General features: G+C 39.7%; 1 protein-coding gene across 1 annotated transcript in view; it reads left to right on the forward strand.

Moving 5' to 3' along the window:
- PRKDC (protein kinase, DNA-activated, catalytic subunit) overlaps positions 1-19316 on the forward strand; it is a 154490-nt gene that overhangs the window by 64440 nt on the left and 70734 nt on the right. Inside the window, exons 37-48 of the mRNA XM_073331241.1 lie at positions 662-847; positions 3845-3949; positions 5490-5657; positions 6537-6664; positions 9253-9460; positions 12683-12861; positions 13656-13824; positions 14946-15011; positions 15590-15662; positions 16420-16568; positions 18140-18277; positions 18641-18760. Coding sequence (XP_073187342.1) covers positions 662-847; positions 3845-3949; positions 5490-5657; positions 6537-6664; positions 9253-9460; positions 12683-12861; positions 13656-13824; positions 14946-15011; positions 15590-15662; positions 16420-16568; positions 18140-18277; positions 18641-18760 — 1689 coding nt within the window. The remainder of the gene's footprint in view (positions 1-661; positions 848-3844; positions 3950-5489; positions 5658-6536; positions 6665-9252; positions 9461-12682; positions 12862-13655; positions 13825-14945; positions 15012-15589; positions 15663-16419; positions 16569-18139; positions 18278-18640; positions 18761-19316) is intronic.

Below are 19316 nucleotides of genomic sequence, written 5' to 3' on the forward strand. Positions count from 1 at the left end.
GAAGAATTCTCTGTTTATTAAAATTGTGATCTCATCCTGTTACACTCTCTGTCTTGGATTGCAAAACTGAGAGGGAAGAGCAAAAAATGCTTGACTGTTACCATGTATGATACACCTTTATTCTTGGCTTCTCTGTGTACTTGTCAACAGAAATGTGTTTCGATTTTATTTTTAAATGTTACTTCATTTGTATCTTAGGTCCATTCTAGAGACTATTTTAAAATAAGAATTGGAGTTTATTAGGTTACTGTATCTGTCTCACTCAAATATACTCCCTTTTCCCATGTTCACACAAACTTTAATAAACAGAACTGCTGCACCATACGTGGAATAAAACAGGAATGAATATGAGAGCAATCTGAAGTGTTTGCTTTTGATCGCTAGTATGTCCTTATGGAAAATTAATGTTAGCACTACTACGTGATGCATGAAACTAATCCTCACTTGATTAATATTTTAGGCTCGGATTTTCAAAATCACCTAGAGAATTTGGACTCAGTTCCCATTAAAAAATAGTGCAAATTGGCTGTCAAAGTCTCCTAAACTAGTGATGCTTATTGTTTGTAATTATCTATCCCAATGACCAAATATCATGATTACATTGAATTAAATGTTACCACCATATGGAATACATGGAATTTTTATTTTGTTTTCATTTCAGGTGGGTACCATCCTGAATGGTATGTTAGATCAAAGCTTTAGAGAGCGTGCTGTACGCAAGCAGCAGGGAATGAAGTTGGTGACTGCAGTACTGAGAAACTGGATGAGACTTGACAGCTGGTGGGCCAAAGATTCTGCTCCAGAGAGCAAAATGGCTGTTTTGACACTGTTGGCTAAAGTTCTGCAGGTATATATTCAGAGGGGTAGCCGTGTTAGTCTGGATCTGTAAAAGCGGCAAAGAGTCCTGTGGCACCTTATAGACTAACATGCTCCAATACGTCTGAGCTTTTGTGGGTGAATACCCACTTCGTCGGATGCATGTAGTTGAAATTTCCAGAGGCAGGTATAAATATGCAAGCAAGAAACAGGCTAGGGATACTGAGGTTAGTTCAATCAGGGGGGATGAGACCCTCTTCTAGCAGTTGAGGTGTGAACACCAAGGGAGGAGAAACTGCTTTCGTAGTTGGCGAGCCGTTCACAGTCTTTGTTTAATCCTGAGCTGATAGTGTCAAATTTGCAAATGAACTGAAGCTCAGCAGTTTCTCTTTGAAGTCTGGTCCTGAAGTTTTTTTGCTGCAGGATGGCTACCTTTAAATCTGCTATTGTGTGTCCAGGAAGATTGAAGTGTTCTCCTACAGCTTTTTGTATATTGCCATTCCTAATATTGCTGGTGAGAATACGCTTCAGCCCATAGAACTAATCAACATACCCTTAGAGCCCCGACAGGGGTTATTCTATCTACTGCCCAAGATCCACAAACCCGGAAACCTTGGACGCCCCATCATCTCAGGCATTGGTACTCACTGAAGGAGTGTCCAGATATTGTGGACTCTCTACTCAGACCCTACACCACCAGCACTCCCAGCTATCTCCGTGACACCACTGATTTCCTGAGAAAACTACAATGCATTGGTGACCTTCCAGAAAACACCATCCTAGCCACCATGGACGTAGAGGCTCTCTACACAAACATCCCACACACAGATGGAATACAAGCTGTCAGGAACAGTATCCCTGATGATGCCACAGCACAACTGGTTGCTGAGCTCTGTAACTTTATCCTCACCCACAATTATTTCAAATTTGGTGACAATATATACCTCCAGACCAGTGGCACCGCTATGGGCACCCGCATGGCCCCACAATATGCCAACATTTTTATGTCTGACCTGGAACAAGGCTTCCTCAGCTCTCGTCCACTCACGCCCCTTCTCTGCCTACCTTACAATGATGACTCTTCATCATCTGGACCTGCGGGAAGGAAACCCTGGAAGAATTCCACCATAATTTCAACAGCTTCCACCCCACCATCAGCCTCAGCCTGGATCAATCTACATGGGAGGTCCACTTCCTAGACACCATGGTGCAAATAAGTGATGGTCACGTTAACACCACCCTATACCAAAAACCATCATCAGTGATCTACAACCCATCCTGGACAACAGTCCCTCACTTTCACAGGCCTTGGGAGGTAGGCCAGTCCTTGCCCACAGACAGCCTGCCAACGTGAAGCGTATTCTCACCAGCAACTACACACCGCACCATAGTAACTCTAACTCAGGAACCAATCCAGGCAACAAACCTCGGTGCCAACTCTGCCCACATATCTACACCAGCGACACCATTACAGGTCCTAACCAGATCAGCCACACCATCACCGGTTCATTCACCTGCACATCCACCAATGGAATATACACCATCGTGTGCCAGCAATGTCCCTCTGCGATGTACATCGGCCAAACTGGACAGTCCCTACGTAAAAGGATAAATGGACACAAATCAGATATTAGGAATGGCAATATACAAAAAGCTGTAGGAGAACACTTCAATCTTCCTGGACACACAATAGCAGATTTAAAGGTAGCCATCCTGCAGCAAAAAAACTTCAGGACCAGACTTCAAAGAGAAACTGCTGAGCTTCAGTTCATTTGCAAATTTGACACTATCAGCTCAGGATTAAACAAAGACTGTGAACGGCTCGCCAACTACGAAAGCAGTTTCTCCTCCCTTGGTGTTCACACCTCAACTGCTAGAAGAGGGTCTCATCCCCCCTGATTGAACTAACCTCAGTATCCCTAGCCTGTTTCTTGCTTGCATATTTATACCTTCCTCTGGAAATTTCCACTACATGCATCCGACGAAATGGGTATTCACCCACGAAAGCTCATGCTCCAATACGTCTGTTAGTCTATAAGGTGCCACAGGACTCTTTGCCGCTTTTACAGGTATATATTGTGTTTGGTAAAGTTAAAGCCACTTTAACAGCAATCTGTAAGAGCATGCTGCATCTTGGAAAAGTGGCAGTATTAGATTTTGAAGGTTTATTTTAGTTGTTTTGTTTTTACATTTATTGCTAGTTGGAGAATTTCAGTGTTCTCTGAATAATGAATACAAAGTATTTTTTTTTTTTTAAAAAAGGTTTTGGCAGACAGAAATTTGATTTCACCTTCCCATTTTTACTCCTGTGTCTGATGTTATAGCTCCCCATCTCCTTCATAACCAGAGTTGCCAATGGAAGGAGTCATCTTTGGGAAGCAAGCAACCTCTGATGAGGTACTGCCTGTCTCGTTGGCAGCCAGACAGTTGTTTTTGGAGTGGTTGTCCCCAGACCAAATCATTTCAGAAAACTATTCTGTTTGGAGAACTTCAACTTCTTTGCCTCTCCATTCCCTCACTTATTTGAGACATTCTTCCTCAGCTCACATCTTGAAGACAGAGCTTTTTTGACAACTTGTAAACCCGTGCAAAATATCTAGGAAAAGAATCAGAATGACCTCCCCTATTCTTTTCTTTTCTTTATATTCATTCTGTGGCTTGAGGTTTATTACTGGAAGGTGTGTTTGAAAATATACGAAGTGGATTATCCTAATGGCTTAGCTGGTAATAGTGCAGTAATCATAGGAGATCTAGCTTTGGGAAGGAGCTTAATACTGTTTTTCATTGGCTAGAAAAGGTCACAACATGTGATTCCCAACATTGTGATGGGTGGGAACTTTTAGATCCATGCTAAGAACACATGTAAAACCTAAACCCTCATCATATGCATGTCTGCTGAAATAAATTCCAGAAATGACTGATGAATTATGAAACTCTGAACAAAAATCATGGAAACTGTGTTTAACACAGAGATTCTTTTTATATACTAAATATTTTTATATGTTTTAATTGTTTTTTCTCTCTCCAGATTGACTCGTCAGTGTCTTTTAATACAAATCATGAGGCTTTCTCTGCTGTTTTTAGTACATATACCAGCCTACTTACTGATCGCAATTTAGGTCTAAATCTAAAGGTAAGTTGTATTTTGTTTTCCCCCGAGTTTGAATGCTAGCTCTACTCATGGATTAAAAACCAGTTTTAATTGGGTTACGTCACTAAGGGTACCTTTCTCTTGCTTTTCATAATAATGTAACAAATTTCCTTTTCTTTCTTACCCTCCCATAGATCAGCAAGCTAAAAATCACAAGTTAATGTCATTTTTATTTTTTTATTTTTACATTTTTCTCAATCTTCCTTCTTTTTCCTTCTCTTTTTGATCATGTAGTTTTAGGAAAAGTCAATAATATGGAGATATAGATGTAGTTATAAACTCACTTAAAAACGTAAGAGGAATATAGCTTGATCAGGGATGTCATTTCACTTTTGAGCACTATCTGTAGGGATTGAACCTGGGACCTCTGTATATAGAAGCATTAGATTCCTATTGCTTGAGCTAAATACCAAACTCATAAACTTCTATATGTAGTCTAGACACTAAAGTGGGGACAAAGAACCACACTGTGTTAGTATGGGGTACAAAAGATGCTGGACTGAGAGCCCTGACAACTGAAGTTCTCTGCCTACAGAAGAAACACAGTATGGTTACTGCCAATGTTCCCTCTAATTTTTTACATCCATGCGCGGAATGAATTTTGTTATGTGCACCAATATGGAAGTGGTGTATGGTGGGACTGAGGAGTTCGGAGTGTGGGAGGGGGCTCAGGGCTGGGGCAGAAGGTTGGGGTGTGGGGGTCAGGGGTCTGGGGTGGGGCCGGGGATGAGGAGTTTGGGGTGCAGAATGGGGCAGAGGGGGTTGAGCACTTTGGCTGGGGGTGAGGGCTCTGGGGTGGGGCTGAGAGGTTCAGGGTGCGGGAGGGGTCTCGGGGCTGGAGCAGAGGTTGGGGTGCAGGGGTGAGGGCTCGAGCGTGGGGGGTGGGCTGGGGATGAGGGATTTGGGGTGCAGGTTGCCCCAGAGCTGCAGTGGGGAAAGAGGAGTTCCCCCAGCCCTCTCTCACCGCCGGCGGCAGCTCCGGGGGAGAGGCACCTCTCCCCGCCAGCAGCTCTGCATGCCCCAACTTTCCCCTCTCCAGGCCCCTGTAGCTGTGCACCTGCCAGCTGCGCAGCTTAGAAGGAACATAGCTTACTGCCCTGCTAATGTGAGTCTGCCATGAATTAGGCAGACTACTCTGGTGATTGCCTGTTTGTTCATATTCAATTGAACTTGGACTTTTTGCTGTAGCTACCAAGAAGGGTGTCAGTTAGTGCATTAGTAGTGGTGTTTTTCTGTGCTAGTAGACACTTGTTAAGTAGAAAATGGACTGAGACTTATTCGTTGTGTACATCAACCATGAAATATCCATTGGAGGATAATTTTTGGTCATTTCTGACCAGGGCTTGATTTTGGACCAGCAGCTTAAAAGATGGAAGGCTACATATTAACTAATTACCAACCACCTGAGCTCTGCACTTATCTAACTCTGCTGCTGAGGAGTAACTTGTAGTTTTTTCAATCTGATACATAGCTGGAGGATGAAAAAGTTTTTCTAATTTGAAATAACCTCTATTTACTTCAGAGCCAAGCAGTGATTATTCTTCCATTCTTCACTAATCTGACTGGAGAAAGGCTTAGTGAGCTTAAGGATGCTCTTGACCAACTTGTGGCTTTCAATTTCCCCATGAAGTCTGATGAGTTTCCCAAGGGAACCTTGAGGTACAATAACTATGTGGACTGCACTAAGAAGGTCAGTACTTGCGTATGTTTAAAGTGTATAATTAAAAACATAAGTGAATTTCTATGCAGAAACCATGTAATTTATCAGTATGTTTGTCATCTTTGAGATGACAGGATTGTTTCCTCTAAATCCTAATGTAGTTCACCAGTTTATCTTAATTTATTTCTGGTAGTTGATGATTCCAAACATCAGAAATTAGGAATATAAATACAAGGTCCAGTTCTGCAGACCTTTACCCTTGTGAACAATCCTTATTCATACAAGTAGTCCTATTGACCTCTGTGGGATGACTCTCAGGAGTAAGGTTTAAATTTAAAGGATAGGGCGTATGGTAATTCAATCTGAAGAAAAGTCATATTTAAGGTAATACAGTTATCAGATTTTCTTTAAGAATATGTTGTGTCTGTGTTAGGGCAGAGCTAAATTGTATTCTCCATGGTCTAGACTGTGACTGTTGAACCACATCCTTTTATAGGGGAGGTGCAGTGCGGAAAGGATCAATGGAGGGGCACAGTCTCTTTTCAGACTTCTTCCACACATGGTAGTGAGCATTTTGTCCATCTATCCATAAAGTGGAGCAAATTGCTGTCCCCAGAGTAGTAGTTCCATCCATGGCCCAACTCCAAAGTGCAGGAAACATACAGAATTCTCTTGAATTAAGAGGGCTCTCTGACAGCAGCCACAACCCCCTACTCCTCAAAGGAAGAGGCTTTCTTTATATCTGGTGATTTATTTTTTGTGTGTGTGGAAGATTCTCTTTCCTGGCAAATGAAAGTGTATGAAATAAAAATATTCTCTTGAGCATGGTCCAGCAGCATGATAGGATACCAGATCCGACGGACCATTGGTTTGATCCAGTATGGGCAACTCTTGTATTCTTTTTTCCAGTTTCTAGATGCACTAGAATTATCTCAGAGTCCAATGTTGTTACAATTGATGACAGAAATCCTCTGTAGGGACCACAGACACTTTATGGAGCACTTGTTTCAAACCAGTTTCAAAAGAATTTCCAGAAGGTGAGCTTGGGCTGTCATTTTTTGTTTTTCTGTGAAGCTTTACCTTGACAATAGGTGCTCGACAGTAATCAAGTCCTGTTATGCAGATCGTTATGGTTATGAGCATTATATTTCCAGCTGTACTTTTGAAGAAACTTGTCAGTTTCTTCCTGATCTCTCTTGAGCAATACCATCTCCTCCTGAAATTCTCCCAAAACATTTTGACCAATATTTCCCGTAAAAAACAAGTAAATGTGGTTCTGATTTCCAGATGACACTTCATGTGTCTGGAGAAGTTTGCAAAGCCTTGACAGCTCAGTCTCTTCCAAAAAAAAAAAAAAAAAAATTCAAATCAAGATAATAATCTTGGAAAACATGCACCCGGGGATGTTCAGTTGATCTTCCAATTGTATATTTAATGGAGTTAACCTTTTCCATAAGTAACTACCATGAAGACAACTAATAATTACTTTGTGCAAATTTATGGGGAATGAATATTACCAGGACAGTAAGACAGAATCATTTACAAAAAAAAATGGTATTCAGAAAAATGTGTTTTAAGATTATATCCTCATTGAGAGCATTAAGGTTTCCTGACTTGAAGTCTTCATTTATGTCCAGATTTCAGTTTTGTATGTTTAGTTTTATGTAATTATCCAGGATAACAGCCAATATGTGGCAAAACTACATCACTGACAAGCCCAAATTTACCATGCCAATAGGTGCGGAGCAGTAATCCAGTCCTTCTCTTTTCCTTCCTCTTTGGAGATCAAGTATGTCTCTTCAGTTGTACAGAAAGCAAGAGACTGAACGAAGCATGGCTACAACCCAGCTGACTCTTGAAAAGCTGTCCTTTTCAAAGAGTTCTAGTTTCTGTCTTTGTGAATGATTTGGTGGGTGCCTGAATGGCCTCGATTTTATGTTTTATTTGCTATTTGCTTATTACTACATTTCTAGGTGATGTTCTGTACACATTATTAAAGATATAATTGAGTTTTTAATATACACAGAGGACCAGATTCTAAACACCTAGGTGTTCAATACTGATAGCTATGTGTATCTTGAAAAATCTGATACTGTGCTTTTGCATAGTTAGGTCACCAAAGTATGTTTGGGCAGCTAACCCTCATTCCCAGGGATCAGACTCCAGTATTTTAGCCCTCTTTACACTTGTGATTGATGCTAATGCCATTGCTTACTTGCAGGCTGCTTGTGAAAATTAAGCAAAACTGGACAGGAGAATATAAATCCTGTTAAATATTTCTAAGAATTGTATATTGCGGTGGAATCTCCATCCTTAGAGGTTTTTAAGGCCCGGCTTGACAAAGCCCTGTTTGGGATGATTTAGTTGGGGTTGGTCCTGCTTTGGGGGGTTGGACTAGATGACCTTCTGAGGTCTCTTTCAACCCCAATCTTCTATGTTTCTATGTAACAAGCTTCTTATATCTAGGCTATTGGGTATTGGTTTCCTAGATATAGGGTTTTAATGGTTTGGTGTTTCAAGTGCTCATGTGTGCAAGTACTATTTTGAATTTATTTAATGGTCTTTGTCCTGAAAGCTCTCAAAACACTTGAAAAATTACATATGGACAAGAATTGTCATCTACCACTGAAATGCAGCTGTCTTTTGGGGTGAAATATGGCCTCCATTTAACAGCACACAGCAGCACTGCGCTATTGTTCCATAGGAAGTGAAGAAAAGCATGGCATATATTGACAATACGGGCGGGGAGGGGGGGAGAGATCACGTAGACAGAACGTAATTATCCAATCTTGAAAATGAGCTAAGATGCTGGGCCTAATACTGTTCTGTAGAGTGCTGTAGAATCTTTCATGACCACAATTGGTCTAGAGTTGGACCTCTCATTTATAAACCATCAGATAGCACCTCCACTAACCCAATGCCTTCAAATGGCATGCTGTGTTGCTGGATTAACGAAGACTCAAAAAGTACACCTACACTCCATACTACTTATGGTGTCATATAGAGTACATACACAGCTCCCCTTCCTCCCCCCACACAGCGTGGGTACAAATAGCGGTGTAGATAGTGAGGCACTGCTTAGGCAATTAAAGACAGGCTTGGATGTACGTGGTATGTACCTGGGTATATACTCTGTGACTCTCTCTACAGCCAAAGCAGAGCTTCCCCAATCTGCAGTGCTATTTTTCCAGCCTTTGTCCACCACAGGGATAGATTCTGGGCAGGGTGAGGCAATGGGAAGGTGCTGAAGCCTTTTCCTGTTTTCTCACCCTGCCAGAACCTTTCATTGACACATGTAGCTACACACCGCAGTGTGGACACAGCCTTTTTAATGAGGAATATAGCTACATGTACCCTACATGCTGCCAACAGTGACATGCAGTGTAGATGTAGCCAAAGAGCAGAATGCCACTTACCAAATGACAAAAACTGCTTCCTGCAACACCTGGGTATTGTAGATCTTCTACCCCAGTGCTGATGACCTTGCTTACCATGTGAGATCCGCTGAGATGACAACCCAAATTGATATGACTGCTCAAGAGAATCAAAAAGTAAATGTGGAGTTGAAAATTTAAATGGAAATTTGGTAAAGGAGTGGTTCACCTAAAATTCTCATCCTGCTTAGGAGTAGCTGTGAAAAACAAGTTGTGCTGTTAGACATCGTGCACAAAATGTTCCAGAGCGAAGCCCTTCTTTCAAATGCCACTCGACAAGCCTTCGTGGATCGCTCTTTCCTCACCCTCTTGTTGCACTGCAGCTTGGATGCACTGAAAGAATTCTTTAGCAAGATTGTATTAGAAGCCATGGATACACTGAAAACCAGATTTACAAAGGTTAGCTTCATTTTTCTTTAAGGTTGTAAGAAATCCTCTAAAATGTCAGTATTGTTCCATGATATGTTACAGATTATATTTTCTTAACTATAAATACAACATTCAAATAAAGATAATTTTTTCCAATTTTGAGTACATTATAGAGCACAAATTAACATCTTAATGTCACTGGGAGTCTTTCCATTGACTTGAATGTGTGTTGGATCTGGCCTGAACATGTTATTACTGTGAAGTTAATATATATTAACTTATATGTTGCTTATGAAAAGAGAAGAAATTCCATCTGTGTATATCCAGAGAGGCTTAAGGTCCTGTCAAAGGCAAAATCCTGTCCTAACCTTAACTGGGGTGTGTGCGTCTGTCTATAAGATATATTGTTTTACTGTACTCTTAAATTATATAAACTTGCACATTAACATGAAATGATGGTGATGGCGCTAAGTCTTATTTTGACTATTAGAAAAATGTTAGTACTTCCTGTGGTCAGTAATATATATATTTTGTTACAATTAAAAATCCTTACTGTTTTTATTTCAAAATATCAAAGTGCTGACCATCCTCAGGGGAAACTCCCATTGACTTCTTTGCAGACAGGATTTCACCTCTGGCTTCTATTTTATATTCTCCTATCACTGTTCTATTTTAAAAAATTAAATACATAAATATAAAAGATCATTGCAATATGAAAAAACAGAGTTCTAAGCCTGTATTTCTCTAAAAACGGCCATACTGGGTCAAACCAAAGGTCCATCCAGCCCAATATCCTGTCTACCGACAGTGGCCAATGCCAGGTGCCCCAGAGGGAGTGAACCTAACAGGTAATGATCAAGTGATCTCTCTCCTGCCATCCATCTCCACCATCTGACAAACAGAGACTAGGGGTATGTCTACACTACGGAATTAGGTCGAATTTATAGAAGTCGTTTTTTTAGAAATCGGTTTTATATATTCGAGTGTGTGTGTCTCCACAGAAAATGCTCTAAGTGCATTAAGTGCATTAACTCGGTGGAGTGCTTCCACAGTACCAAGGCTAGAGTCGACTTCTGGAGCATTGCACTGTGGGTGGCTATCTCACAGTTCCTTCAGTCTCCGCTGCCCATTGGAATTCTGGGTTGAGATCCCAATGCCTGATGGGGCTAAAACATTGTCGCGAGTGGTTCTGGGTAACTATCGTCAGGCCCCCGTTCCTTCCCTCCCCTCCGTGAAAGCAAGGGCAGACAATCGTTTCGCGCCTTTTTTCCTGAGTTACCTGTGCGGATGCCATACCACGGCAAGCATGGAGCCCGCTCAGGTAACCGTCACCGTATGTCTCCTGGGTGCTGGCAGACGCGGTACTGCATTGCTACACAGTAGCAGTAACCCATTGCCTTGTGGCAGCAGACGGTGCGATATGACTGGTAGCAGTCATCTTCATGTCCGAGGTGCTCCTGGCCACGTCGGCCGGGAGCGCCTGGACAGACATGGGCGCAGGGACTAAATTTGGAGTGACTTGACCAGGTCATTCTCTTTAGTCCTGCAGTCAGTCCTATTGAACTGTCTTACGGTGAGCAGGCAGGCGATATGGATTGCTAGCAAGAGATGAGGATGGCTAGCAGTCGTATTGTACCATCTTCCGCCGGGCAGGCAAGAGATGAGGATGGCTAGCAGTCATATTGCATCATCTTCTGCCGGGCAGCCATGAGATGTGGATGGCATGCAGTCCTTCTGCACCGTCTGCTGCCAGCCAAAGATGTAAAAGATAGATGGAGTGGATCAAAACAAGAAATAGACCAGATTTGTATTGTACTCATTTGCTTCCCCCCCTCCCCTGTCTAGGGGACTCATTCCTCTAGGTCACACTGTAGTCACTCACAGGGAAGGTGCAGCATGGTAAATCTAGCCATGTATCAATCAGAGGCCAGACTAACCTCCTTGTTCCAATAAGAACAATAACTTAGGTGCACCATTTCTTATTGGAACCCTCTGTGAAGTCCTGCCTGAAATACTCCTTGATGTAAAGCCACCCCCTTTGTTGATTTTAGCTCCCTGAAGCCAACCCTGTAAGCCGTGTCGTCAGTTGCCCCTCCCTGCATCAGAGCAATGGCAAACAATTGTGCATCTGAGTTGAGAGTGCTGTCCAGAGCAGTCACAATGGAGCACTCTGGAATAGCTCCCGGAGGCCAGTACCGTTGAATTGTGTCCACAGTACCCCAAATTCGAGCCGGCAAGGCCGATTTAAGCGCTAATCCACTTGTCAGGGGTGGAGTAAGGAAATTGATTTTAAGAGCTCTTTAAGTCGAAATAAAGGGCTTCATCGTGTGGACGGGTGCATGTTTACATCGATTTAAGGCTGCTAAATTCGACCTAAAGTCGTAGTGTAGACCAGGGTTACGGACACCATTCCATACCCATCCTGGCTAATAGTCATTAATGGACTTAGCCTCAATTAATTGATCCAGTTCTCTTTTAATCCTGTTATAATCCTAGGCTATGGGCTGTCTTCTCTCTGATATAAAAAGCTACAGATGCAGGTTATATTTCAGGGTTTTCTTTTTGCTGCAGTGGGATTGCCATAAAATCTAAAGCTGTGGGTTTTTGAGCACTAATGATGATTAATGTCTTAGACATATTGTCTGATAAATATTTTAAATAATGTTTGTACTTACATAATATATTTCAACCAAAGATCTGAGTGCTTTACAAATCTTTAAGTAAGACTCCCAACACCCCTGTCAGGTAAGGAAGTACTGTTCTCCCCATTTTACAGATGGGGATATGGGCACGGAGGTTGTGACTTGTCCAGGGTTGTATGAGATATCTGTGGTACAAATGAAATAGAACCTAGTTCTTCTGTTTCCTAATCTTCTATTTCTGCATTTTTGTTCCTTCACTACTGTGTACTGGTACTCCATTTTTTTCAAAACCTTAGAGCTATGTTTTGGATGATAATTGTTTAATATTTCATGCACTCTATAAATATGGTTATGGAATCTTCAAAGAAATATTTAAGATTCACTCATAAAATGTCAATTTTTAAATTTACAATTTAATTTTATTCTCATGAAAAGTAGTTAGTGGCTGGATGTTTATTTTTACCATCATACAGTGAGACTTTTGATATAGAATTTTAGTTTTAGGGTATGGAAAGCGAGTTTACTCTAGTTTCTACTGAGTAGCTTTTGGAGATACATTGCAAGGACAAAGGCTAGGTGATCTTTTCCTCTGTACATGTTTTGTTTTTAGTCAAATGAATCTGCTTTTGATACACAAGTCACCAAGAAAATGGGGTATTATAAGATTCTGGAAGTGATGTACTCCCGTCTCTCAAAAGACGATATTTACTCCAAGGATTCTAGAATTAACCAAGCTTACCAGGGATCCACAAATGTAGAAGGAAATGAACTTACCAAGGCACTAATAAAGTAAGGCTTTCTCATTGTTTCATAAACGTGTTTGCTACCCATTTGTCTGAGTGCCAGATATTTTTTTATAAATATTCAGTTTAAACCAAAAGTTCATATCCAAGGAAAAATTTAATTTGAAAACTGAGTTTTGGTTTAAACCACAGTATAAGGTGTTGAATTGAATTTATGCCTGGATGTGAGGATGTCCAAATGTAGAAACTGGAGTACTTTTTCTGTCAGAGTAGGTACCACGTTTTTCATGGGTGTGTTTGTGACGGTTGGGAGTTTTGTTTGGTTTGTTTTTAATGAAAAGTGTGAGACTCTGCATCTTTTAAAATGACTCAGTGGATTTCCTTATCTTTTACTGTCGCTTATCACTGAGAGATTCTAGATCTTTTGTATAATTTTGCTGATCTATAATGTAGCCAGCCTGGCCTGTTTGCACATAATTTCCTAGATCAGAGAAAAGTCTCCTATGTGGGTTGAGAGCTTGTCTCTAAAATGTTCTCTGTCTGATTTCAACTTGTCAAAGTATTAGATCCCTAGCACTGCTATCACTATGGAAATACCAGCTAATGTTTGGCTTCAATAGTGCTGCTGAGTCAATTTTAATAAAATATTTCTATGAGAAGACTTAAAGGCAAATTAATATTTGACATGGTGCATTGAGATGATGCATCAGTAGGCTGTGCTATGACACGGATGCAAAGCCTATGAAAGTCTTTCTGTTGATTTCGTTGGCCTATGGATTGGATTCTATGTGGCCTTCTAAAAAAAAATTGACGCTATTTTCTGGTCTGTTTTGTTCTAAGGTCATGCTATGATGCATTTACAGAAAACATGGCTGGTGAGAGTCTGCTGTTGGAGAAGAGGAGACAGTACCATTGTGCTGCATATAACTGTGCCATTGCTGTCATCAGTTGTGTCTTCACTGAAAGTAAATTCTACCAAGGTTTTCTTTTCATAGAAAAACCAGAAAAGGTGAGATTTAATGAGGAGGCTACTGTCATGTCAAAGGTCTGCAGGGTCCGTACAGCTTATTTTGGACACTAACTGAAAGCTTGCACTTTGAACCCAAGAATTGAACCTATATAATGCAAATTGTTATGTAAGAAACTGATGAGAGAGGAAACAAGCAGGGATGTAATTCTTTTGCTTTACTCCGCTCTGATTAGGCCTCAAGTGGAGTATTCTGTCCAGTTCTGGGTGCCATATTTTGGGAAAGATGTGGGTAAATTGGAGAAAGTCCAGAGAAGAGCAATAAAAATGATTAAAGGTCTAGAAAACGTGACCGATGAGGGAAGATTGAAAAAATTGGGTTTGTTTAGTTTGGAAAAGAGACGACTGAGGGAGGGGACAGAATATCAGTTTTCAGGTACATAAAAGGTTGTTACAAGAAGGACGGTGAAAAATTGTTCTTGTTAGTCTCTGAGGATTGGACAAGAAGCAATGGGCTTGAATTGCAGCAAGGGAAGTTTAGGTTGGACATTAGGAAAACTTCCTAACTGTCATGATAGGTAAGCACTGGAACAAATTTGTCTAGGGATGATGTGGAATCTCCATCACTGGAGGTTTTTAAGAGCAGGTTAGACAAACACCTGTCTAGTCTAGATAATACTTAGTCCTGCTTTGAGTGCAAGAGATTGAACTAGAAGATCTCTTGAGATCCCCTCCAGTACTATGATTCTATGTAGGTGGCTTCCTTTGATCCTGCACGGCAATTGAATCACTGATGGAGGTTTTTCATATGGTTGAGTGGGGATGCAGTAACAGTACATTCAACCTCTCTACTCTATCTCAATCACTATTTAGTTATGGAAAGTGCTTAAATATTACAAAAGCCCTCCAACCTTTTGAAATATTATTGAATAAGAGAATGTTACAGGGCTTTGTGTACTCTTTTAAAGTAACTAGTCACTTAACTTGTTCTTAGATGTCTGCATAATGGTAATTTCTCATAAATGAGTGTAATGGAACGGACTGTCCCTTATTTTGTATGGTAATTTGAAATAGACTGTCTTTTGAATAAAATATTGCTGGTGCCCCAGCTATTGTTTACAGTAAGTTAATTTTTAAATTTCCAAATATGCTTTGGTTCACAGAACTTGTTTATATTTGAAAACTTGCTAGATCTGGAGCACCAGTATTTGTTTCCTGTTGAAGTTGAGGTGAGTCATAGTTCTGTGTTTTATTGTAATACAGTGAAAATGTTCATTGCTTTTAATTCTACTCAATCATTGCAGAGTGCACGCTCTGTGTGTGTGTGTTACATAATTATACATAGAAAGAAATGGTGCTGTTTGAAACCATGACAAATACAAGTGGAGACCTATGACCCTTTTGAATGTTACGTAGTTTGCATAGTAAAATCCCAAATCCAAGGAATGAAAAGCACAACTGGGATGTACACATTTAATATATTGTTTTGGCAGATTTTTTCCAAAGATAAATTATTACTAGTGTCATTAGTTCAGCTGATGTGATATATTCTAGAACACTGATTATTAGCATTTGTAAGTTGGAACTCCTGTTCATTTTTAAATAGCTGAATTACTTTTTTTCCCCACATTGTTTAAAAAAGTTAAGTTATCAATAAAAGTTCTATAGAGTTTGCTAGGTAATAAAGATAATTCTCTAAATCTTTTTGTAAAGATATCAAAATAGAACTCTTATTTTTATCAACTAGTTATTTTTTTAAAAGCAAATTTAACTAATTTTAAAGCTCATATTTTTGTTGGTGTTCTAGGTGCCTATGGAAAGGAAGAAAAGGTATATTACTATTAGGAAGGAAGCCAGGGATACAGTAAATAGGGACTCAGGTATGACATAAATTTATAATGATTAAAAATTTGTCACTCCCTCCTCAGCTCCCCCCACTTAAATGTACAATGCACCATTGCACTTATATGGAATGTGCTTATTTTAGTAGAGATGCATCTAGAAAAGCTGGTAACCATGTCTAAATTCTGATTCTGCAGGTGGCAGAGCCTGCCCAACTTCTGACTGCATGACCCCCTGAAGCTATTTTTTCAGTAACTAGAATGGGACCATATAAAGGATAATTTCCTTCCTCTTTCTCAACAGCCCCAAGCAAACAGAGCCGTATAAAAATTGCTAACTGAGACTGCATTTTTGCGTTTTGACATGTTTGCTAAACGGTTTCAGAACGTTTTCCCACGCCAGTGTGTTCCGGTTTTCTGGGACAGTGATCCATTCCATGCCTTTCTAATGACATTGAGGTGCAAGAAATTGAATTGCTAATAGATATTAAATGCGTAGAAAATTTGTTATGTCAGTGGAGGAATTATGCAAAGAAAGAGACCAATTCATCATATTTATTAAGAGGCCTGTGCCTTACAGTGAAACCTGGACTAGAGACCACCTTTATAAAAGTACCACTGATGTGCTCAATATTGTTCCAGATGCAAATAAAGACAGACACTGTACTTGGTCTAACTTTCATTAGAATACTTCCTTGGTTAAGCAACCAAATTTTATTTTTCTTGAGTAGTCACTGAAGACAGCTTTCACTCAAATTAGTGTTGTGATTATCAGTACATTATTTTTCTTGTTTAGATGAACCTCAGTATTTGCCTTCTGCATCATATATGGTTGACAGCAGTCTGAGTGAGGAAATGAGCCAATTTGATTTCTCAACTGGAATCCAAAGTTTTTCTTATAACTCACAAGACCCTACAGCTACCAGTATACACTTCAGGAGAAAGGTGATTACAGATGTATACTGTGGGAGGAACGAGAGTCTCAGTATTCTAAAACTCTCAGTAAACTTATATATTAATTAAAAGAGCAAGTTTCATGTACATGTCCTAGGAAAGGTAAAAGGTTCAATGGGAGTAAATACTGGATACGGGTTATCTCTATATGTAAGTCTGTCTTTAATATGAGGCTTGAGGCATCAGAGCAAGTGTTTTTTGCCATCAGTTTGGGTCCCTCTACTCTGTTTTTGAACTTAGTAAACCTTCCTTTAATTTGAAGGTGGAGATTTGCTCATGAAGGCAGAGGCTTTGCATTGTTGAAGGGAACTATAGTACAGAGTTTCTAAATCACTGAATCTAATTACAAAGAAAAGTCCATCACTAAAATATTTTTAGAAGCATCTTGGATATAATGTAAGTTAAAGGGCCACTGTCTTCTGTACTTTTCTGAATTTGACTAGATTTAAAGTGGTTGTATAATTTACATCTGTGTCTGAGTTCCCCTGCCATTTTTCTGTTTAATAGTCAGTCTCCTATTTCCCACCTCCTGCTTTACTATTACTATGTGAAAGATCCACAGAAACAACACATGAAAATGAGTTAACGACTATGTAGGGAAAACCCTGAAACTGGACAGTTGGTATCAAATGTACACAATAAACTGAACAAAAGAAGAGAAAACAGTATTATTTTCAATCTACTCTCTTGTGGTTATATAGTGTCTTATGTGTTGCTTGCGGCAGTATGTTCTGACATAAGCCTGACTTGAAGTTGACAGTGGCCCTTTAACATTTAGTCAGGCAAGAGTTTGCTGTATTGAAAGTAAGATTGAGAGAATCACTTTCACCATTTTAAAAACGTTGGTCATCCAAGTATCATACATGTTTAAAGCAAGATCTATCAAAATAATTATAATGTTATCTAACATCAGATAACCACCTCTTTTCATATTTTGTAGTGAGGAGGATATTTTAACAGTTGTCTTGACTTAAATTAACCAAAAATTTATTGTAATTATAGAACATGTCATAAGCAATTGTGATTTCCATTTCTTTGTAGTGGTGAAGCCAATTTTTTATTTGTTCTTTACTGTCAAATGAAGTCTCTTCTGGAAAGAAGAGAATGGCTATGGCTGCCCCCACTGGAAAACAGCCTCTGAATTCATCAGAGATTAATTACTTTACAAATAGCTTGACTGGGAGTAAAATTTAGGGAAAATGCATGAAGTCTTGAGGAAGATGTATGGTGGTGGCACTCTCAGGTGTGAAGTGGAATTATAGCTTCTGTGGAGGACAATTAATTTTTACATTTCTGATTGTTGTTGCCATACTCTTTTACGTATCTGAGTCAGAGTGACATGCAGCTGGCATCCTTAAACGTAGAGATTTGGAGCTGTGCAAAATTAATTCCTATATTTGGGGGAGATTTTGGTTTGAATAACATATTTGACCTATTGTTTGTTGTAATACGGTTTGTATAGACGTGATGAGAAAATCAGCATAACGAACAGTATAATTATGACTTTTAAAAAATGGTGCATAAAGCCCCTCATGATTAACTGGCTCACCTTATTTTGACAGGAACCCACAGAATCCATGGATCCAGATGATCTGATGGAACTGGAGATGGACGAGCTCAATCAGCATGAATGTATGGCCTCTATGACGACCCTGATTAAACATATGCAGAGAAATCAGATTACACCCAAAGTAGATGAGGTCAGTATTGGTTCATGGTTTAGCACCTCTCTAGTTTAAGAACATAGTTAAGTATTTGAATAGGTTGCTGACTGAGGTTGTGAAATCCCTGTGGAAGTTTTTAACAACAGATTAGACAAATATCTGTCAGGCATGGTCTAGGTGCACTTGGTCGTGGCTCAACGCAGGGGGATGGAGTAGATGACCTCCCAAAGTCCCTTCTAGTCCTGTATTTCTATGACTTTTTAAACTCAAGAAAGGAGGTTATAATGGAAATATTGTTTTGTAACCGTTGTTGCTATCAGTCCCTAGTGTAATAGAATAAAACCTGTGGTAATCTTGAGTTATATGCATTTCAAATGACCTATTTAATTTTGATTTCAGGGAATAGTTCCACCAGACCTTCCTCCATGGATGAAGTTTATACATGGCAAATTGGGGAATCCATCTGTGCCACTAAATATTCGCCTCTTCTTAGCAAAACTTGTTGTTAATACTGAGGAAGTAAGTGATTTTTCAAAAAAATTGTATCATATTCTCTCTCTCTAGTAAAATATTATCTTAAATTGATTACAACTTCAGCTGTGTAAGTCTTTCAGAACAAAACCCCACACCAGTTAAACCTCTCCTAGATACAACTTTAGTTACTTGACCTATTGAAGGGAGGGTGTTCCTGGCTTATGCGTCAGGTGAAAGCCATGTGATATTAGTTGGCTCAAATGAGTTTTAGCAACTCCTGTGAACCAAAACTCCTGAGTTTTGTATAGCTCTAATTGCAACAGAATATAAAGCTATATGGTCACTGAATGAGGTCTGTAGTGACTCTGTGGAAATGTTCTTCCTTCCTCTATTTCAGGTGTATAATGTTTCCATCCTACTTCAGCCAGTCTCTTTAAAACAAAGTATTATGAACCAAATGAATCCTACTGTCCCATTACATTGTATATAAGATCCTAAATGTTGAAATTTCTGCAGTTCAGTGAATTGTCAGTCAGTACTGTTCTCAAAATAGTTTAGTGCTAGTCTGGTGACAGAGTAGCAGCTTTTAACATTAAAAGCT

Source organism: Lepidochelys kempii, chromosome 2 (assembly GCF_965140265.1).
Source record: "Lepidochelys kempii isolate rLepKem1 chromosome 2, rLepKem1.hap2, whole genome shotgun sequence".
NCBI lineage: Eukaryota > Metazoa > Chordata > Testudines > Cheloniidae > Lepidochelys > Lepidochelys kempii.